The 22662-nt window shown below is 58.1% G+C and overlaps 1 protein-coding gene across 5 annotated transcripts; it reads right to left on the bottom strand.

Moving 5' to 3' along the window:
• Nucleotides 1-7827: 7827 nt before the first annotated feature.
• On the bottom strand, nucleotides 7828-17761 carry TMEM200B (transmembrane protein 200B). Of its 5 annotated transcripts, none has more exons than XM_074894263.1 (2): nucleotides 17571-17761; nucleotides 7828-9491 (listed from the first exon to the last, which is right to left on the bottom strand). In XM_074894263.1, the coding sequence occupies exon 2, from the start codon at nucleotides 9466-9468 to the stop codon at nucleotides 8164-8166; it is 1305 nt and encodes a 434-aa protein (XP_074750364.1). In that variant the 5' UTR covers nucleotides 9469-9491; nucleotides 17571-17761; the 3' UTR covers nucleotides 7828-8163. The 5 variants fall into 5 exon arrangements, with proteins under 5 accessions (XP_074750364.1, XP_074750366.1, XP_074750361.1 ...); XM_074894265.1 differs by lacking the exon at nucleotides 17571-17761 and adding an exon at nucleotides 13402-13592; XM_074894260.1 differs by lacking the exon at nucleotides 17571-17761 and adding an exon at nucleotides 11476-11848.
• Nucleotides 17762-22662: the final 4901 nt, after the last annotated feature.

Genomic DNA, 22662 nt, shown 5'->3' with positions numbered 1-22662 from the left:
GCCAGGCAGGGCCAGGGACACCCACAGCACAGGGGACATTTAAGCCCCATCTCAAGTGCCCAGGGGGAATTTGTCCCCAGGTCCTTTCCCCAGGGGAGAAGGACAAGGACAGCGAACACCAACCGCTGATGCTCGGCCACGACCCTTCGCTCTGCCACCGAGCCCCAGGGCTGGCAACCAGGAGACCACCACAAAGACTTTTCCTTAAAGCTCCCCCCTCTTAAAGCCTCCCCCAGGCCGGGTGTCCCAGGCACGGGGTGCATTTACCCCCCCAACAGCCAGAGCTGGGGGTTGCAGCCCTATCGCCTCCCTTTAGCCCCGTGCCTCAGTTTCCCCTCTCGAGTGCAAAGTCTGCCAAGCCCAGAGCCCCGTGGTGCTTTGCCTGGCTACAAGCAGGGGAAAATATTAGGTAAACAAACACCATGGCAATCTAGAGAGATGCAAATAAATAAATAAATAAATAAAAACCCCAACCAAACCCTTTGTCCCAATACCAGCAGAAGGCAGCAGCAGCCCGCAGGCTCCCAGGGGGCTGAGCCCAGGCTCCTGGGTGGCCCCACACCAGCTCCAGCCCCCAGATCCCACACCCAAGGCAACGGCTCCATCTCAAAGGTCCCATCCTTTGGGAAGGAGCCACAAAAGCCTTTTCCTTTTGTCACCCATCCCTCGGCCTTCCTCAGGTCTCCATCCCAGACGCCGACCCAGGACCCGGAGGAGCAGCCATCACGCTGGAAAGAGAAAGTTCCCATTCAAACACCAGCTCGTTCCAGCCCGGGTTATTTTTAGGTCGTTCCTCTCGTTTCGGGGGCTCGGGCAGCCAGTCGTGTTCGTGGCGGGTCAGTGCGGTGCCCCGGGGTCAGGGCCGCTCTCAAGGCCCCAAGGGGAGTTGCTGCGGGAGCCAGGCAAGCAGCGGGGTTGACTCCATCACTTCTAGATGGGAGAGCTCGGGGTGATTTAGGGTCTGGGATAAACAGGGTTGAAACTGGAGCGAGGGCAGAGGGGGGCAACGAGCTGGGGAAGGGCCTGGAGAATAAATCCTGTGAGGAGAGATTGAAGGAGCTGGGACTGTTCAGTGTGAGGAGGAGAAGGGGAGGGGAGACCTCATCACTCTCTACAGCTCCCTGAAAGGACGTTGTGGAGAGGTTGGTGCTGGTCTCTTCTCCCAGGGGATTAGTGACAGAACAAGAGGGAACGGCTTTAAACTGCAACAGGGGAGGTTCAGACTGGACATGAGGAACAAATTTTCCCAGAAAGAGTGGTCAGAGAGTGGAATAGGCTGCCCAGGGAGGGGGTGGAGTCACCATCCCTGGGTGTGTTTAAGGGTCGTTTGGATGAGCTGTTGGGGGATGTGGGGTAGGGGAGAACTTTGTAGAGTCGGGCTGAGGGTTGGACTCGATGATCCCGAGGGTCTTTTCCAACCTGAGGATTCTGTGATTCTGTGAATTGCATTTGCAACGGGGCAGGTAGGACACACCGGTCTCAGCCCTGAGCTCTGTAACTGAGGAAACTGAGGCACAGAGGAAAAGTCAAAGCCAGAGGCAGGGAGTGACCTCCTGTCCTGCAGCAGCTGGGGTGGTGGCACCAGGTTTGTCCCTGTCCCTCTGGGATAAACACCACTGCAGGACACCTGCAGGGCCGTAGGCATCAGCACCAGCAACTCTTCACTCCCACCCCAGCTCTAAGGGCTTGATGCTCCCCCAGGAGCAGCCCCTCAAGTCGGTTTGGGGGAGCAGAGCATCCCCATCGCTCTGCAGAGCAGCCGGGGACCACGCCAGCCCCTGGGAGACTGGAAAACCAAATCAATGGTGGGATCACACCCAGATGTGCAGCAGCATCCCTCCAGCCTGCTCCATCGCTGCTGCCTCGCCTCCCCCCTCCGAAACCTGGGAAGGGGGAAGCGGCTGCTCCCTGGTCCCTCTGTCACCCCGTGGAGCGGGACACCCCGGCTGGACACATCCCACCGCCCTCAGCGAGTGCCAGGAAACTTCCAGAGCTGCCTCCGTGGGATCCGAGGCAGCAGCGGGGCCAGTTGTGCTGGTACAAACCCGCACCCAGATGCTCGCCCAGGACGAGGCAGTGGGGTGGGTGCAGCTCTGGCACCCAGGGGCCATCTCGGGTGGCCGCAGTGTTTAGTGCTGTGGGAGTTCTCTCCTGCAGGACACGTCCAGGAGCCGATGGCTGCTCCTCTGCTCCATCAGTCCCAGCTCTGCCAGCCCGAGGGGCTACACCTCATCTCCCTCAGGCAGCCACAGGGCCCCTGCCCGTCCTGCCCGCCACGGGACACCGAGGCTGGTCCAGGCTCTGAGCTGGCCACACCGAGCCCCCAGGGAGCCACACGCAGGGACTTTGGGCTGTTTCTGACCCACACGCTGCTCCGGGTCCGTGGCAGTACAACTTCAAGGCACAACCTTTCCCTTGCTGCCCCCCAACATGCACATCCTACCAGGCTTCTCCAGATACGACAGTTTTCCTGAGGTGGGAATGGATTCCCAAAGCCCAGATTCCCAGCCATTAAATGCCCCCAGCCCAGTTAACCCCTTGCATGCCAGACATACCACATTATCCACACATCCTTTCCTTCCCCTAGTTTGCCCGCAGCACAGGCAGCACTTCCCGATGGGCTCCAAGCCAAAGCCCTGAGGATTTGGGCTCCAGTGCTGGGCTGTCGGGAGAGCACACACCGCACGGTTGCTGATAACAGCTGATAGGGGACTTTGGAGCTCAGCTCACCCTGTCCCACCCAGAACCAGCCCCAGGGGGATCAGCCCCACGTTGCTCAACCCATTGCTGCAGCAGGAGAAATGTGCAGAGTCTGGGGTGGCAGGGAGTCTACGAAGGACACCCCCAAACTCACAAGAGCCAAAAAATAAAGCAAAAAAAAAAAAAAAAAAAATCAAGCAACTACCCCGAAACCCACCCCAGCTCCAGTCCCAGTCCCAGCTCGGCTCCCTCGGGTGCTGGGAAGCACCAAGGTGGGTGCCCTTGGTGCAGTGTTGGCTCATTAATGCAGAGAGGCACTTTGCCTCACATTTATTTCCTTTTTTTAAAATAAAACATCCAAAAGCAGCACCCTATATACCACGCCAAGAGGTCACAAGACTTTATAGCACTGGGGAGCACATCCGCACCCCATCAGCCCTGCTCCGGGGTCCTCATCTCTAAAGATAAGGTGCAAAGCACCGCACTGTCGCTTCTCACAGGTCACGTTGGCCCCAGCCTCAGCCCCGGCACGGAAAGCCCCGACACTTCATCTTCCCAGCACTTTGGGAAGGAGATTTATAGCAGAGAGCACTCGCCCTAAATAATGCACCAACATTTGCATTCCCTGGCTGTACTACAAGTGCGCGGCCGCTCGCAGAGCGCTTTCCTTCGCAGAGACTTTAAATCTTAAGGAAGGACTTACCAGCCAAGCAGACTCATGGCTGTGGCCTCCCTCGCTGCGGGGGGAAGAGGAGGAGGGAGGAGGAGGGGGAGGAAGGGCTGCAAAGGCTGCAAACCAGCCTGAGGGCTGGCAGCTTGGTGGGACCCGGTGGGCTGAGCAGCACCAGGTGTGGGGTGGGGGGTCATTGACCCCCCAGCTGTGGGTGATCTGGCTGAGCGTGGCCGTAGGGGTCTGTGCTCAGGGGGTTGGGTCTGGATCCTCTGCAATTGGGATCTGCTGCTTTTTGGTGTGGCTGCTCTGGCCCTTCCCTCTCTGTTCCCCCTTTTTACCTCTTTGGGGGATGTTTTTTGGACCAGCTCCAACCCTGCCCCATTTTTGCTGCACAGTCCTTGGCTCCAGCTCCCTGTAGGTGCCCTGTTAAAGAGGTGGTTGAATGGCTGTTATTGACCCCCCCACTCCCTCCCCTGGGGATGGGAGTGTCCCAGAAGTGAACCTCGAGTCCCACTGGCACTGTCTGGGGTGGCCCTGGGCATAGGAGACCCTCTTACAGCCATTGGTGGGGTCTGCACCCTCCCCAGGGCATCTCTTCCACACACAGCCTGCAGCAGCAGTTTCCCCCAACCCATTTTCCACATTTTGTCCATTTTTGGCCCAAACTACAGCTGTCCCATAGCCATGCACCAGCCTAGAGGTCCCTCGGTGATGTGGGGATAATTGCAATGAGTGGGGCCTCTCCCTCCTCCATCCTCTGCCACGGTGGCCCAAGGGACACCCATGGCCAGCCTGGATGTGTCAGCATGGGGGACAACCCCACTATTTTCTTTTGCTGGTGTTTTTGGTGAATTCCTCTTCTCTTGGTAGGAATCTCCTCCTGCAGCAGGCCCCTCCTGGGGTGGGGATACACCGGTGGGTGATAAAGCTGAATTTTTAATCTACATCCACAGCATCCACCCATTGAAACCAGCGCTGTTAAAATCCCACAAACGCTCTTGAAGCCGTATCTGCAGGCAGAGCTGCAGGTAAGGGATGTGCAGATAACGCTCTCCCCAGAGACAGCGTGGGCCTTCTCACCCCACTGGATTAATTAATAAAGCAGCTTTGCATTTTGAAACGATCCCTACGTGGCTCAGAAATGTCTCCCCGGAGGATGCTGCCAAATTGGGCAGGAGGAGGATGCTGGAGGGCGTCTGTGGTCCAGGCAGATGTTGCAGGCAGGTTCCCCTCTTGTCCCCCATCATTTGCCACGTTGGGTTGGATCCGCTTCCTGAGGCTGGGCTGAGCCCCAGACAGAAAAGGAAGGCCAAAAATTAAATAAAAGCCCCCAGCCCTGAAGCAGCTCCTGGTGCAGCTCCTCACGGCATTTTGGGCTCCGATTTCTTGCTGCCGGTTTGCGAAGCGTGGCCCAGGGCCCGGCGTTAGCTCTGGCTGCAGCTGGTTAGGCCCGAATGAAAAGTTATTTTCAGCTAAAAACAACCTCCTGGCACGTCCCTTGGGATGCTGCTTCAGGGCAGACCCCGCTGGTGACTTTTTGTTGTTGCTGTTTATTGCGTTGAACCAGTGCCTAAATAATTTTGAGATTAAATAGCCAAATAAATAGCTGAGCTGCGGGCTGGTATCACTCCCAGCGAAACCTCAGGGATGCTACCGACTCCCAAACCGCAGGCGTCAGCCCCAGCTCTGCCTCCCTGCAAAGGGGGATGCTGGTACCCAACCTCTGTGGGACAGTTTGCATCAGAAACAGAGACAGCCTTTTCTTGTGAAGCAGGAAAAAAACCTACTGCAGGGGTGTGGGGGGAGCTTAGTTGGGAAAAGAGGGGTTCAGCAGCCCCGGAGCTGGGGGGTTCTGGCATGGGGCAGGTTGGGAGCGGGTGGAGGGGCAGGGGGAAAGGTGGAGATGGGGCCAGATCTGCTCCAGGCCATAGGACACAAAGCTCCTGTTTGAAAGGCAAAATAGAAATTACAATGAAAAATTAAAATTGAAACAAAACATGCCGAGTTTTCCAAGGGAGGGGAAAAAAAAAAAAAATAATAGTTGAATAGTTGTAGAAACCCTGGCTTTTCTAAAACGAGCGCAGAGCAGTTTTGTTTCTTGCAGGGTTTAACCTGCCGCTTCCCAGCCCCGGTGGTAACGTGGGGCGATGTGGAAGGCACCGAAAGCTGAGTGAGAGGCAACAGCATCATCAGCACAACCCTGCCTGGCTCCCACAGCCCCATCCCCTGTCCCCAGCCCCACGGAGTGACAAAAATGGGTGACAAAAGCCCCGGCTGGGGACGGTTCCCCTCTGCCCAGTCCCAGGCCAGGGGGACACCAGTCTCCAAGCTGCTAGGAACTTATGCTGGGAATATATTTTTGCCAGAAAAGGCAGTTTCTAAGACATTCTGCAGGGATGTTTTGCTCTGGAGAAGGCTTGTCCCCGAGGTTTGCAAGGTCCAAGGCTCTGTGCTCACTTCAGATGGGAGAGAGGGAGAAGCAGAGACAGGAATAAAAAAACCCCCCAAAACACTTCATCCAGATAAAACACATTTCAGCCATTTCCAGGCACCACGGTGGGCTCTGGTCTTGGAAAGGCAAAAGGCAGAGATCCCATCTAAGCTGCAACGTCACATTTTGAAGCCTCCCAAGTCGCTGGAAAGCAAAGCTGTCCTCGTCCCTTTGCTTGATCCATCCTCTGACACCCCCCCAGCATCCCGGGGCTCCTCCCGCTTGAGAGCTGGGGGGGTGGGCTGGGCTGGGCTGAGCCCCCAGCACCAGCAGGCGCGGCTGCTGTGGACGGATGGGGTGTTCCTGGCTGGAGACCAGGATCAGGGCAGCGATCAGAGCATGAGGGGCACCACCAACTTCTGGATTGATGGGGAGGGCAGGATCAGGGGTGGTCCTCGGGTGCCTGGCAAGATGTTGGTGCTGGATGCCTCGACAAGGCAAAGCTGCTGCTGCAAAAAAAAATCCTTCTCTGCTTTTTGGTAGGTGACATCTCCCCGCAGATGGGGGAAAAGAAACAAGCAAAGACCAAAAAGATGGTTTGGAAAGATTCACGTGTGCCCAAGTGGTACCCTGCCACGCAGGGGCTGCGGGGATGCTCCCACCTCCGTGCCCTCGGCAGCTGCCCGAGGCTCAGCGCCCACCAGCGGTGGGTGCCCAAACACCCCCAGGCCTCCACCAGAGCCAGAGATGGACTCGGTGTTAAAAAAAGGGGTTTTTTTGGGGGGAAGACCAGGAACCCTGGTGTGGTGCCTCCCAGGATGACACCCTGGTGGAGGTTTGTCCCTGCGTTTGCATGAGCTGGTGGCACAGCTGGGACACTCCAGCCCCTGCCTTCAAAATACAAAGGTGAAGGATATTCCTCCAGTTCCTATTTATTTTAACCAGGCCCCATCATCGCTGCCTCGTGGCTGTGCCACGGCCAAGTGGGACCTGACACCTCCTCACCCCCTGTCCCCACGAGCCCTCCTGGGGGGGCTTCACCCACGGGGGACCTCACAGCCACGTGCTGGGGGGAATCAACAGGAATCGGGGCTGAGCACCAAAGCAGTGACCAGCCCACGCCTTCCCCGGGGGCCAACATGGCAAAGGCCCTGGGAAAGGACCCGGAAAGAAATGCTGGAGCAAAAATTGATCATTTGCAAGAAAACTGGGCAGCCGACGTTTCCCTTCTCCGGGCTGCTGAGCCTGGAGCTGCCTCCCGAGATGGGACACGAGCTGCATCCCGCAGCACATCCTTACCCGACACAGCGAATCCTGTTTCTCTACTTCATTTTTCATTTTATCCACATTTTCCTACTGCGTTTTTCTGCTATGCTCTTTTTTTTTTTTTCCCCCCAGGGTTTTGTTTCTGTGCTACCTCCTCTCTGGGGATATCACCACCCCTGTGCCAAAGCCACCTCTCTGGCCTCGTCCCGTGCTGCTCCTGTTCTGCATCCAAAAGACACCAAATAACGCGATGGCACCCAACGGGGCCCAGCAAAACCAGCACCAACACTCACCCTTACCTCTCTGCCCCATCACATCCCTCCTCCCACTTCACCCCAGCAGAAAACAGCACAAATAAACCCCAATCCACAGACGGGCTTTGGGAACTGTCACACCCCAGCGACTCCGGTTTAATTCTGCAGCTGCCTGGACAGCAGCACCCCGCTCACTGCCTGCAGCTCCCCTGGGTACCTTTTGCATCCCTACTCTGTGAAAAACAAACCCCAAACCTTGAGCTTATCACCTGACCCTGCAAAAATTTGGGCCCGGCTGCCACGGGTGCGCTGCCCACCCCGAGCAGCTCGTGGGGAAGACGACAAGGCAAGGTGGGACCGCATGGCATTGAGATAGTATTTAATAGCCCCGCTGGGCTTACGTGCTCTGGTCAAGCAAATTTTCTGGTGGGTTGAGGCTGGTCAAGGGGACCCCCACCCCCCCAAAACATCCCCCCACCCCAACCCCACTGAAATAAAGTGCTGTGGGGACTGGTGGGACTTCACCCACCCCCATGTCCCTCATCCCACAGTTTGTGTTGGGTCTCAAAGTGAGGGTTCCTCTGGAAAAGCCACCAGGAGAAGGGCTTGTAAGGCCAAGGGCATCCACCGGGAAGCTGTTGAGAGGCAGCCAGGAGAGGACATCCCACCCCAGGCCAGTCCTCCCCCAGGAGCAGTAGGTTGGGACCTCCCTCTTGGCATCTGCTTAAAAAACGCTGTCCCTGAACCCCTCCTGGACGTGGGGTTTAGGGGTCGCTGGTGGGTGCTGGGGGCCAGGATGAAGGACTGTGACATCACGGTCCCCAAGGGCGTTGGGGACGTCAGACCTGCGCACCCTGCTCCACCCCCACCACCCAGGAGCTGGGTCGGGGCTCGCCCCGGCTCGGGGGCTCGCTGGGCTCCAGCAGCCGGTCTGAGGACTCGCCAGTACTTTCCAGTTTGGCGTAACCCACCAGGCTGATGTGGTCCAGCCGGGGCCAGCTCCGGTTCTTACGGTCCTTGATGGGGGCCACCAGCAGCACCCCCGGCCGGCCGAGGTCCAGGGACTTGGAGTGTCCTGGGGTGTGGAGCTGCACGTCGGGGCTGAGCTCTGCCACCGCCGGCTCTGCACCGGGACAGCTGCCATCCACGTTGATGATGATGTGGCCACCACCACCACCACAGTCCTGGCCACGGGGTGTGATGCTGCTGCCTCTGGAGAGTGGAGCCTGGGAGAGCTGTGGTGCCTCACAGTGGGGCTTGGTGGGGCCCCCCTCCACCCTCTCACCAGCCCCCCGTGCTGCCGCATCCAGCAAGCGGTTGTTGAGCTTGATGACGGGCAACGCCAAGGTGCCGATGGCCGAGGAGAGGAGGGACTCGGCTCCGGCGTGGCAGGAGAGGCTGAAGTTGGCCTCAGCGGAGGTGCCGGAGCGGAGGCTGAGGAGGGAGGCGGCGGGGGATGCTGCTGGGTGCTGGAGGAACTCGGCCGTGGTCTGGAGCCTGTTGGGGCCGTAGCAGTCGGACCACTTGCTGCCAGGGCCGGGACAGGGCTGGCAGGAGAGATCCACCTGGTAGCAGCCCTCCACGCACTCAGCATTGGCCTTGGGGACGGGCTGGCTGTCCCCATGCTGGCAGTGCCTGTCCTCGGGGCCAGAGCCTTCAGGGAGACCCCCCGCCATGCAGTAGAGCCCCTTCTGCATCAGCCTGCGGGTCTCCATGTCCCTGTTCTCGTACAGCATGGTGTTGGCACAGATGAAGATGAAGAGCCCGATGCCCATGATGACGGGGCCGATCAGCTTGAGCTTCTCGCTGTGGGGCACGTGGCGCCCAGCGGCCACCTCCCTCCTCATGTCCCCCGCGATGCTGGCATTCCCCACGCTGGCCCCGGTGCCCCCGGGTCCCCGGTGGGGCCAGTAGCCCACCACAGCAATGGTCATGCCCACCAGGACCACCGAGATGCCCACCATGACGAAGGCTCCCGACGGCGAGCGCATGCGGAGCTGCCCCTTCACTGGGACCTCCGGCGGTGACTTGTGCCGCAGCCTGCGGCCCCGGCGCCGGGGCGGGGCGGGGGGCACCGGTGGCTTGGTCCCCCCGGCCTCTGGCTCCCGCATGGGTCCGTTGGTTTCAGCGCTCTCGGCCGTCATCGTCTCCAGCTTGGCCGCTCTTCCTGCGGGATGGGGAGGAGAAAAAGGTGAAGAGGCATCACTGAGGGTCTGCGTGTCTGGGGCACTGGGAGCATGGGGATGCTGGGAACATAGAATCATGGAATCACAGACTGGTTTGGGTTGGAAGGGACCTTAAAGAGTTCCAAACCCCTGTCACAGGCAGGGCCACCTTCCACTAACCCAGGTTGCCCAAAGCCCCGTCCAACCTGGCCTTGAACCCTTCCAGGGAGGGGGCAGCCACAGCTTCTCTGGGCAACCTGTGCCAGGGCCTCACCACCCTCACAGGGAAGAATTTCTGCCTTAGATCTAATCTAAATCTGCCCTCTGTCAATTTAAATCCATTAATCCTCATCCTATCCCTACCCCCCTGATCAAGAGTCCCTCCCCCCTTTCCTGTAGCCCCTTTCAGTCCTGGGAGGCCGCTCTAAGGTCTCCCCGGAGCCTTCTCTTCTTCAGCTGAACCCCCCCAACTCTCTCAGCCTGTCCTCACAGGGGGGTGCTCCAGCCCCCTGAGCATCCTCGAGCAGGTCCGTGTCCTTCTGATGTTGGTGCCCCCAGAGCTGGACCCAGCACTGTAGGGGGGTCTCACGAGAGCGGAGCAGAGGTGGAGAATCCCCCCCCCCTCGCCCTGCGGCCCACACTGCTCTGGGTGCAGCCCAGCACACGGGTGGCTTTCTGGGCTGTGAGTGCACGTTGCTGGCTCACAGTCAGTTTTCCACCCACCAACACCCCCAGGTCCTTCTCCTTGGGGCTGCTCTTAACCCACCCATCACCCAGCCTGTGTTTCTGCTTGGGATTGCCCCTGCACATGGACCTTGCACTTGGCCTTGTTGAACTCCATGAGGTTGGCATGTGCCACCTCTCCAGCCTGTCCAGGTCCCTCTGGATGACACCCCTGCCCTCCAGCGTGTGACCGCACCACACAGCTCGGTGGTGTCAGCAAACATGCTGAGGGTGTCTCGATCCCACTGTCCATGTCACCAACAAAGATGTTAAACAGCGCCAGTGCCAACCCCAACCCCTGAGGAATGGAACTTGTCTCTGCTCTCCACTTGGACATCGAGACATTGTCCACAACTCTGAGTGCGACCATCCAGCCAGTGGGGACCACAGGGACACTGGGAGCAGGGGGATGACAGGAACATGGGAGCACAGGGACACTGGGAGCAGGGGGATGACAGGGACATGGGGGCACAGGGACGACAGGGACATGGGGGCACAGGGACACTGGGAGCAGGGGGATGCCGGGAGCACAGGGGACACCAAGCCCACAGGCTGCACCACGTCAGGGACCAGCAGCTCTGCTCTCCTCCCTCACCTGCCTACTTTCCTCTCGCCACTTCTCTCTCCCCGCTCGAGAGCGGTGGAAGGGCTAAGGAGCTCCCTCCGCCCGCGCTGCCAAAGCCTCAGAACTCATATCCCAAACCCCCTGGGTCGCACAGGGCAGCGAGGAGGGCTGGGACCCCGCTGTGCCCCGCGCTGCACCAACACAGAGACATCGCCGGCATCGGGGGGCCCAAATGACCTGTCCTGGGTCACCAAGTCCCACTACACCTCCAAAAGGGTTCCAGCAGCCAGCTCGGCTTGACAGCAGCGAGGGAAGGGGCCATTTATTTGCCCGCTGGGGAAACTGAGGCACGGCTGCACGTGGAAACCCAAACCAAAGGTCTGACACCGCACGGGGCCCTGCAAGCAATGCAGCTCCCCAGTTTTCTCGGCTCGCTACCCAAACATGACCTAAAAACCAAAAGCAACATCCCATCGCACTCAAGCCGCTTGTCAGACCATGGGACCCACCAACCCAGCACCCACGCAGGATTTAAGCTCAAAGAGGCATTTTTCCTGATCTGCTGCTGTTTCCTGCTCCAGGGGGAAGCCGACCTGCTCGGTGCATCCACAGGGTCCTGCCCTCGCACACACCAAGGTAAAGCTCCACATCCAGGGATCTCCAGGGCCTTCCAGAGCGTATTCCATTTTATCCAGTACCTCGTTTCTTAGATGAGCAAGAAGGTGTCGGAGTTGCTGCCAAAAGCAGCCGGTGACCAGCCTGGCAGGGAAGCGTCAGCTGGGCTGGCACCGTCATGCACGGGGTAAACGGTGCCCCGCGATACGGGGAAGCTAAAACACGCTCTGAACACGTTCCAGACTGAAAACATCTTTAAAAAAAAATAACAAAATAACCTCACGTTGACAGGAATCTGTGTCCTTGCAGCCCGGCTGCTCGCTGCTGTGTGCCCAGCGCTGGCCGGCGGTGTGGGCTGTGGCTGTGCAGCCCGGGCAGGACGGCGTGTCCGTGCCCTCGCCCGCGTCTCCTGGCACGGCCGGGGCTGTCACGGGCACGCTGCCCGGGCTGCTCCCGAACCGGGGCCACGTCACCCGTGTGAGCGGGGAGCGCTGCAGGGTGGCCCCCAGCCAAGGGATGCTGCGGGAGGGGGCTCGCTGCGCTGTGGCATCTTAAATTCCAAAAGAAAAACGTTTGGGTAGCCCGGCAGCATTGATAATCAGCAGTTAAAAGCCAGAAAGTAAAACTGAGGAGAAACACCCCAGCACGGGCGGCAGGGACCGCAGGAGGAGGGTGACCGCGCGAAGCACCAAGAGCCAGCAACCAGCATCACCACCGGCAGAAAAATAAGACACTAAGGTTTTTTTTCCCAGTCTTAATCATCTTAAGGTGTTATTAGCATCAGAGGGAAGGAATTAAAGATATGAGTTTCAGGATGACAGTGTGTTCCTGGCACAAGGCTGTCAAGCTGTGACAATCTGAATAGGGGAGATTTAAAGGAAAAAAAAATAAAGTCCCAAACAAAACAACCCAAACCCACAGCCCACTGCTGAGTGGGGTGTTAAACCTTCCTATGAAACAAGCTGATAATTCTGCATTGCAAAGGGGGAAACACAATAAACCCAATGCAGTGTTCACCCTGAGAGGAAAAATGAGTTTTTAAATATTTTGCTATTAAAGGGAAACAACCAGGCACTTGAACACAGCCCAAAGACTGGGTTTTTTTGCTTCCAAGTGCCCTGATTTAGGTTATGTCCCAGCTTTCTCTAATTACCATCTTAGAGTCAATCTCTCTTAATTTTTGATCAAACCCTTTAAATGCCTTGCTGGCTACTTAGGGATGAAAAAAAGTAAGACCCCCCTAAACTGTGAGAGCAGAGCAAAGCCTCTTTGCTACCAGCTGGGGGGGGGGACATGAGAACCCCCCAGGGCTCATGGCCCCCGAAGTGGCACTGAACACCCCCCTCAGCTGTGCCTCTTTAAACTCAATTCTGCCGTTATTGCCTTTAACCCCCTCTGAGCCCCCACAGAGCCAAAGCCAGCACCCGTGGGGACCACGAGCCTCCCCCCGGGGTCCCACCCAGGGTGTCGTGTGGGGTCCAGGTGATGCTGACCTGGGCCGTGCCCGGCTGCTCTTCCCACCCTTTTGTGCTGGGTACAGCCCGGGGTTAAACGTGCGAGCTGGGGCGCTTAAAAATGGGCGTAGCAGGACGAGAGGGTGCCCATCCACCCCGCGTCCAGGGGGGCCAGCCCCAGCCCCACTCCCCGCTCCTCTCCCTTTCCCCGGGCACAGGGATGGACATGCAGGGCAGGAGGGACAGGCAGATGCCAGCCATCTGCCTGCAGGCAGGGAATCCCCTTCGCCCTCTCCCCAGCCCCCTGCCACCACTCCTGCCCCGAGCGCTTCTCCCCTTATCTCCTCGCTGCCCGATAGCTGCCCGCTTTCTGAAGTCGGAGCATTTAATTGCTCATCGCCGGGGCTGGTTGTTCCCAGAGTTCAAAACCATTATTTTTATTAATAGAATCCCCAAGGTTATATAAGCTCTTTACAGAAAAAAAAAAAAAAATTAAAAAAATATAAACCCCAGCGTTGCCATCCAATTCTGCAACTCCCAGACGCCGACACTCACGCGAACGGATTAATTCAGTGTTGGAGCAGCGACGCCAGACACAGCTCAGCTGGAGGGCAGGGCCGGGGGTCCCGAGGGTGCTGCCGGGTCAGGGGGACAGCCTGGTCCCTCAGCTCAGGGTTCCCGGCCACCTCCCTCCAGCCCGGAGGCAGCCGTGGTTCACCGGGACTGACACCTCCAGTTTTGAGGTTTCAACTCCCGGTGGGGAGGAATGTCAGTATAGAAATGTAAACGCCGTTAGCGTTATCGAGATGAGGGCTGCTCTGCTGCCAGGTTCGGAGATAAGCTTCCAATCCCCGCAATAAGCCCGGCATTAAAATAAACTCAAATATTTCTCTAATCCCCCCCATCATGAAGGCTGGCTCCACCCTCCCACCCCAATCCTTTCCCGCCGCCTTCAGACAGACGCTCCTAAAATTTGACACTAAACCCCAACGCATCCGACAGCAGCGGAGCTGGACTGAGAGTAAAGCGGGACGTGGGAAGGGTCCCTCTTGCAGGCGGCTCCCTGCATCCCTTGGGTGCCCTGGGGATGCCACGACCACGCTGCCAGCTTGAATTTGCAGCATGCCACAGGTTATCAAAAAGCAGATTTGGCCTCAAAATCTCCCTCCGGCCGAGGGATGAGGGGCTGTGCTGTGCCTGGGAGATGCCCAGGCATCATCTGCCGCAGGAGATGCCAGCCAGCGGGCAGCCAGCTCGGTGATGTGCTGGAGAGCTGCAAAAACACCCTGTGGAAAAGGGCCAAGTGCGGGCAGCACTGAGGGCAGCTGCCTCCCCCTTGCAGATTTATCCCCCTTGCCAGTTATCTTTCCAGGAGCACGCTTGGCTCACACCTGGAAAGGGCTTCGCTGCGGGACGGACTCCACCACGCCAGCAGGGATTTACCACCCAGCATCTCCCCAGGGAGAGCGTTTCCATCGCTGCTGTCCCGCCCTGCTCTGGGCTGTGCTGCCCGTCCTCTGAGCGTGATCCCATCCTGCGCCCAGTGTGCCATCCTGTGCATCACATCTGCAGAGCATCACCCTGAGGAGCTGGTACTGGGAGCAGCCCAGGCTCTAATGAACTCTCAAGAAACGCCTGACAAACAGAAAGCATCCCCTTTTTCCTTTTCTTTTCCTAAAATATTGTGACTTTAAAGCCACTCTCCTGATTTTAGGAATAAACTGATTTTGAAATTAGTGCCAAATCAGGCAGCAAAGCCCACAGCATGTTTAAAGGCTGCGGTGATGGGTGAGACCCCCAAAACTCCGAGGCACAACGCAGCCCCCTGTGCCTTGTCCAAGCCCCCGAGGGAGCCCGTGACACCAAAGCCAGTGGTGGCTGAGCTCCCCCAACCCCCCCCTCCGCAGGGAAGGGGGATCCAGGCAGCCGAGACCTTCTGGGTGTGAGGACACGCTGAGCTGTGCTGCGAGGGCCCCCCCGGCTTCCCCACCCACCGGGGAAGGTACGGAGAATGGTAATGACAGTCTGTGCCGAGATGTGACGCTTAAAAATATCTCCCTTTTTCAGCCTAACCTCCAACGCCGCCCCCGGCTCGGGGCAGGGAGGGGATCGCGCAGAGCAGCCCCCAGGCACTGGCTCCCCGCTCCCCATCTCCCCCCCCAGCATCTTGGATGCTCGGGGTGGTTTGAGGCCTCACGTCCTCGCCTGTGTGGTGCCTCTTCCTTTCCTATTTTTCTCAGTCTGCTTCAATTTCCCACCCCCCTTGGCTAACACATCAAAGGTGTCCAGAGAGAAGAAACACGATAAAAAGCTGCTGGGTATCTTTCTGGGTCTCTCCTAGCAGGAGAAAACCCTGTCACCATCCCAGTACCCACCAGCAGCTCCCAGTTTAAAGCTGCAAAGCCTCCTCCGGGCTCAGTCCTAAGGGGTAAAATCTCCCTGCCGTGCCCCCAGCACAAACGTGTTCCCAAGGCGGTGACAAATCTGTCTCTCCAGCTTCAGCTTTGGCTGGGGACACCTGTTAATCAATATTAATTAATTACGTTCCCTCATAGAAGCTTCCACATTAGCCCAGTAACACCAATTATCACGGCGCGGGAAGGATTATCCCCGTTCCCAGCAGGAACCACCTTCTGGTCCTGGGCTGGGGGTCTCACACCTGGTTTTAACTGGGTTTGTGATACATTTTTCACCTTTGGTCCAGCACGGAAGACCCCGGGTGTGACCACCCTGCGCCCGCCACCCAGAGGTGATGGCTCATCCGTCTGAAACATCCCTTGTGTCATGTCCCTTACACCTTGTTTCTCCCTCCTGCAGTCTCCCCGAGCGAAGGACGGGATGGACGAGACGTTAACACACAACCACCACCATGAAGCACTTGCTGATGGAGACGTCACCTCCACACCTGGCCAAGCTGCCGAGAAGCATCTTGCCGGCTTCCCATCTTCAGGTGACACGTCCCAAACAGCAGCCAGGAGCCACCGGGGCCACTGCTGCCACTTGGAACACGATCTGGGACAGCAGGCTATGGGGAGAGACGGTGCTGGGGTGGTTTGGGGACACAGATGGGTCCAGCTCTTTGCTTTCCACCCTGTGCTTGACAGGTTCCCCCAGGCGAAGAAGGTTCCGATGGGCAAATGGGATGCAGCAACACCCGGGAGCGAGGAGAGCCACCAGCGCCACCAGTGCCACCAGCAGCTCCAGTTCCATTCACCTTGACTTCTCCAAAGTCCTCCCTGCTCCAAAATGGGGCCATCCGCTAAACTCCTCTCTACCCCTCAGGCAAAGAAAGTGTGTGAAAACATCCAGCTGATTACTAATTACAAGAGTTTGCCTTACCCAGATTTGCTCTGCTAATTAGACTAATCTCTACGGCTGGGAAATGAGCAGCAGTCACCCATAGCGAGGAGATCACGCAAGCTGGATGGATGCTTAACTCATGTCAGACCCCTGCGAGGGGGATCGTAATTCCCGGCTGCTTCTGACGGGCCATTGTTTAAGGAGACAATAGAAATGCCGGCAAATTTTGTGTTTCTCCTCCAAGCTGATGCCGAAATCAGGACATCTGCATTGCTCAACTTTTTTTGATATGAACCAGATGCAAATAATTAATAAATCCAAATTCAAGATAATGCAGGCATCTAAATTTAAACAGAGAGCGGATTTCTAATGGCAGCTTTTTGCCTGCTTGGAGGAGGAGGAGGAGGAGGAGGAGGAGGAGTGGGGAGCTCAGGGGGATTTCCTGGGAGAATTCCTGCCTCCGGGAAGCGGTGCAGGGTAACAGGGCACCCGGGGATGCAGCCTGCGGCCAAGCACCTTGCAAATCCTCTTGGCCAAGAGAAAAGGAAGGAGGGAGAAAAAAATAACCGTCGGCTGGGATTTCCAGGGAATTAGGACCAAACTCCTTCTGAATTTGGCACCTTCCCTGCTGCTCTTTTGAAAAATCCCTGCCACTGTGGAGGGAGGGACGGGACTCCGGGGGCTGCCAAGTCCTCCCTGCTCCCAGGCATGGCCCAAGTGATCCAGCGGGTCCAAACACGTAGAAGCCATCTCCTCCCACCCCAGGGACCCACATCCCACTCTGCCTGCAAGCAGCGAAGTTCCCGGCCGTATTCCCAGCTGGGATTACTCTTGCCTCCAGCATTTTAAACCTCCCATCATCTCCCCTACTCTTTACTCTGCAAAAACCCGTCTCCCTGATTTCAGGCACAGGAATCAAAACCCACCTGGAAGCGAGGCGGGAGCCGTGGCTGCGGTCGTTCCCCCCCCGTCCAAGCTGCAAAGCTGAGCCCCTTGAAGGCCCTCCCGATCCCAAACTCCAGGGATAATTTCCACCCGCTTCTCCTCTCTCGAGTGTCTACATCAAATCCTGCGTGGGGATGAGCTGCCTGACCGCTCCCTCTGCGAGGAGCCTCGGGGAACTGCAAAAAGTGCCGGGATTTGGCTACTACAGCCGGTTGCTGCCCAGGTCCCGGCTTCTGGCCGTGCTGGGGGGGGGTGGGGGGGGTGTGGGGGGTGTGTGTCTGCCCGTGGGCTTGCACACGCGTGTGCGTGGTTGTGCCCGTGGGTGCCCCGTGGGTGCCCGCTGTGTCCCCGGGGTTGATGCGTGTCCCGCCGGTGCTGTGTCCGTGTGTCCGTGAACTCGCGTGGGTACGCACCCACCCACCCGCCCCCCCCCGGGGCTCCGCTCCCCTCCCGGCCGCGCCCCCCCATCCCTCACTCACCGCCTCCCGCCGGGGCCGGGGGTGGCGGGCGCTGGGCTCCGCCGCCGCGGCCGGGGCCATGGAGCGGCGGGAGGCAGCGGGGCGACCAGCTCCCGGCTCCCAGCTCGCCCTCGCCGCCGCCGGGACGTCTGGGTGCCGGGGAAGGGGGTGGGGGGGGGCGGCGGGTTCCGCCCGGCCCCGGGTCCCCGCCCCGCCCGGCCCCGGCCGCGGCCCCGCGGGGGGGCGGAGCGCGGGGATGGCGGGGAACGGCGCGGGGGGGGGGGACGGACACGGGACACGGGACACGGGACACGGGACACGGGACACGGGACGGGACACCCCCCCTCGGGGGTGCGGGCTCCGGCGGGGCCGGCAGCCGGTTCCCGGCCGTGGGAAAGTTGCGATGGGTTTGCGGGGATCGCTGGGGCTTGTCCTGCCTCCGAGCGGGGCCCGGGGGCGGCGGGGAGGGAGGAGGGCGGGCAGCCCCCGGGCAGGATGGGACCCCCCCACCGCAGCCCGGAGCCCCTTCTCCCACTCCCACGGCACAGACCCCCCAGCCCCGCCCGCGGCCTGCGATGCCCCAGCAGATCCCACGTCTCCCAGCCAGGCCAGTCTGCGCTGGGACTGGGCTTGCAGTGGTTTCCCCATCCAGCTGTGAGAGCGCAGGGGGGGGTAGCAGTTGGGATAAAAGCATCACCCCAAGTTAATTCTGGGGGCCGAAGCGTGTGATGCACCCCCCGCAGTGTTTAAAGCAGGTTCCAGAGGCACCTTCTCCTCCAGGCAGGCACGAAGAGCAGAGCTTCTGCTCGGAGCTGGCTCTGAGAGCAGCGCTTTGCTTTTCTCCCTCTGAACTTGCCAGACACATGCAGACCTCGCCATCAGCCCCAAGGATCATGGCACTGCATCCCCTCATCCCCATCCCCGGATCCCCATCCCCGCATCCCCATCCCCGGATCCCCATCCCCACATCCCCATCCCTGCATCCCCATCCCACATCCCCATCCCCATCCCTGCATCCCCATCCCCGCATCCCCATTCCCACATCCCCATCCCCAAATCCCCATCCCTGCATCCCCACATCCCCATCCCTGCATCCCCATCCCCGGATCCCCATCCCCACATCCCCATCCCCACATACCCATCCCCGCATCCCCATCCCTGCATCCCCACATCCCCATCCCTGCATCCCCATCCCCATATTCCCACCCCCACATCCCCACCCCTGCATCGCCTTCCCCGCATCCCCCTCCCCACATCCCCACATTCCCATCCCCACATCCCCATCCCTGTGGGGCAGTGAGCAGTGTCCCAAAGCTGTAATGGGTGGTGGCACATCACGATGCTCTGACACAGCTGATCCCAGCTTTCACCAACACGGTCACGCACCAACACCGCAACACAACACACTGGTAAGTGCTGAGGACGTTCGGCCTCATTACACGCCCGGGCCATCAATGTTTTGCAGGCAGAGAGGCTGTTTATCAGCCTTTAATTAAAAATGTACCGAGCTTGCATTCCCCCTCTTCCCCATAGTTGTGGTAAATTGAAGAGCATCAAGCCAGACCCCTGCTCTCCCCAGGGAGCCACAAAACCCAACTCTGTAATTCCCCGTGACTTTGCCACCGGCACCCCATGGTCCGTAAGCAGATGCAGAATCCAGTCAGCCAGCTCTATGGCAAGAAGAACTGCCCAGGAAAGGTTTTTAGGTGTAAAACTCAGAAATGAGGTGCAGGATGGCGGGTTCCTCACCTGTCTCTGGCAGGGGAGCACCATCCAGTGAGTCAGTGATGAGAGAAATAAAATCCCCACTTCTGGGTTACGCTGTGGAGATGCTGCACAGGGCCATCTTCCCTCGACCCCCTGCCAGGCTCAATTAAAGCAGCATTTGGGAAACTTTGGAGTTTCTTGAGCGACAAGCGCTGGGGAAGGTGAGGGATTATAGCTGTGGGTTCCAGGTGCCAGCCGCGCTGCCGGACCGGGGCAGTGCCTCGCTCATCCTGGCCGTCCAGGCACGGTAATAAACACAACTGCCCAGGCAGGAATGATATTTCACTTTGGCTTTTCACGCTGTTCAAGAGACACGTTCAAGGTCTCCCTTCGCTGCCACTGGAGACCATCTGGGCACTCCATGATCCAGAAGAAATTAATGCTTTTGAGCAAAATTTGATTTCTATTCAGAGGCTGTACCTGTGCCAGGCGGAGCCGGCCAAAGAGCCGGAGGGGGGAGAGGCAAGAACTCAGCGCCGGCAGCTTTAGGAGCGAGGGTCAGCGCTCTCGGCAGTGCGGGCAGGGATGGGATCTGGCAGCACGGAGCTGGCAGAGGGCCGTCACGCTCAGGCAGTGCCCATCCCCACGCAGGAGCCTGCTCAAAAGCAGTTTTCCATGCCCCGAGTGGTTGGTCTCCCTGTGGGTCAATCACTATCGTGATAAAAGATGCCTCCAGGGGTTAAAGCTGGACCACGCAGGGGACAAGCTCCTGCAGAGGAGGAAGAGCTCAGCCCGGCCCTTCCTCCCTTCCTGCGGTACCCAGCTCATGGAGGGGGAGGTGGATGTTGCAGTTGCCTGTGTCCTTGCAGGCAGCGGGATCACCTCTGGAGGAGCAGAGAGGTGAAGAGGAGGAAAGAACCCACTGGGGACAAAAGTGACAGCAGGGAGAGAGAGGAAGGGGCTCAGCGAGGAGGCCCTGGAGCAGAGCTCGTGGCAGGACAGATGTGCAGGACCAAAGGCTCAGAGCACTTTCCCCAACACTCTGGGAGAGGGTGGGCAGCGGTTGCTCTTACAGACACGCCTCGGATGGGGAGGAACAACAAAAAAACAATACGAAAAAGAATTGACGTCACTGTGTCTCTTCAGAGAGAGAAAAAATGAATCTCATGGTAATTGGGCACCTCCTCTTGATTTTGGGGGAGGGAGGGGATCTGCATGCGCCTTGTTTCAAGCTCTGGTGATCCTGGCAAAGCCTCCTCTGCTCTCTGCTGCCTCGGCCGGGGACTGAGCCTGGGCAGGAGGAACCATGTGGATGGAGGAAGGAGAACTAGACAGCAAGAGATCACAGCCAGGATCTGAGATCAGAGAGAAGGAATGTTGTTATGGAGAGGCTGAAAGCTCGGGGTGGGGATGACTCATGCTGGAGAACATACAGCTGTTGGAGCAGGATTTGGCACCGGCTCACCGAGGCTGCGGAGCCTTCCCCATTAGCAGAGAGGGGAGAGAGGAGCCTCCGCGATGTCTCCGATCTGGCAGAGGCATCTGCCAACCTGTGCTGGAGGTGATGGGGTGGGGAATGCTGCCTGTCAACGCAGGGTCACCACCCAGAGAGGTATTTTGGGCAGCAGGCAAAGCTTAGCAGGGAGGTTTCTTGCTAGCAGGGTCCTTTCTGGCTGAGGGACCTGCAGGGGCTTGTCTGCTTTTGGCTGGGGTCAGTGATGCTGCCCTGGGGGGGCTGGAGCAGTGGGGATGGGATTGGGCTGGATGAGCCAGCTCTGCTCAGCTGTGAAGAAGTACAAGGAACGAAGCAGCCATCCCTCTCCCTTCCCTGGTAATGGGGAAACTGAGGCACAGAGCAGGGACACGACATATTCCCACCACCAAGCCGGCTGCAGAGGTTATAAAAAGCCTCGTGAGGGCTGTTGCTCACTTGGCCCGTGGTCACACACTCCTCGCGCTGGGAAGAGGCACACCATTCTGTGGCTGGAAGCAATCTCTGCCTGAGGAATCAGATCCCCAGCCCCTGCCGAGCTGCTGGCAGCTGACACGTGCAGGGCACGAGGGCTTTCACCCCGCTTCCATCCAGCTCCCCTCCAGCGGGAGAGGCTGTAGCAGCTTCCCCAATATTCACAAGGTTGCTGCAGAGAGAAGGAGGAAAACCCTTTCCCCCCCCATCCACCGAAGCCAAGGCAGGCAGGGAAGGAGATTTAGGCAAGGCTTTAGGAGCAGGAGGATGAGCCAGCATCTTCCCAAAGTCCCTTTCAGAGAGATTTTTTTGGTATCATGCCTGGAAATAACCACAGCGCCAGATTCCCAGCGCTGTGGGATAAAAAGCTCCATAGGCTGCTTCAGAGGTGGCCCCGTTTCAGTGGTAAGTGAAGTGACTGTAAATATAAACAGACTTGTTATTAATCATATTCTGTAAATGTGGAGTCATTATCTTTATGTCCCTGGAAAAGTAATTATCTCCGGCTTTTCAGTAAGAACTTGGAAAAGCCTAAAGACTTGAGTTCTGGAAATGTCATTCCTCTCCACATAGAAGAAAACCTGCATATTTTCACAGATTAATATGAGTTAACAAAATTTACAAAACGAGTTTTAATACATTTCCAAAGCTTTAAGCTGAATGCCTCTTCTCTTTCCAGTGATTTATAATCCTGTTTTGCAAACTTCCCCTGTATTGCACATATCATACCGTACCGTATGATGCTGTATTTTATTCTCTACCCAGTGGTACTTGTACAGGAGACAAGGTGGGATCTGATTTACGGGATCTCTCCTCCGCTGCCATGTAAAGCAATTCCCCCACGCCTGACCAGGCTCACGGGTTGTGGAGCTCTGCATAAAGAATTATTCCTTCCACACAAACAGCCGAAAAAACCCATTTTCCAGTTGAAGGGAACATCAAGCTGATAACTTCAGGCCAAAACGCAGCTCTATGAAGTTTTATGCAACTGAAAGTCCACAGAAACATACCCATGCTCGACAGAAAATATTCGGGAAGGTAACAGTGCCTGCTGCATTTACAGTCCTGGTGCTCCAGCAGCCGCTCGGGGAGAGGAGGAGGAGGAGGTGGAGGAGTGGGGAGCGGGGCGCTGCAGACCCGGGACCAGCAGTAGCCAAAAGCCACTGGGCCATTGCATTTCCAGCTCTGACAATGCAGCGTTAGCACAAGCTGGGGGGGGAAATCTGCATTGAAGCTGGTTTTAATCTCACCCAGTGTCTCTTTAAAGCAGAATACACATTGTATGTTATGAACGGAATAGAGAGCTAGAGGGAAGGTGCTCGCTCCCATCGAGTACATACCCACCACCTCGGCAGATGGCTCAGGCTGGGGGTCAGTGCCCTAATTTTAAGCAGCCAGAAGCCTTCAGGAGAGGGGTTTTTGCTCTAGAGAAGCTGCATC

The sequence above is a fragment of the Strix uralensis genome, chromosome 25 (assembly GCF_047716275.1).
Source record: "Strix uralensis isolate ZFMK-TIS-50842 chromosome 25, bStrUra1, whole genome shotgun sequence".
NCBI classification, from domain to species: Eukaryota; Metazoa; Chordata; class Aves; order Strigiformes; family Strigidae; genus Strix; species Strix uralensis.
The sequence above is the reverse complement of the archived record's forward strand: the minus strand, read 5'-3'. Positions and strand labels throughout refer to the sequence as shown.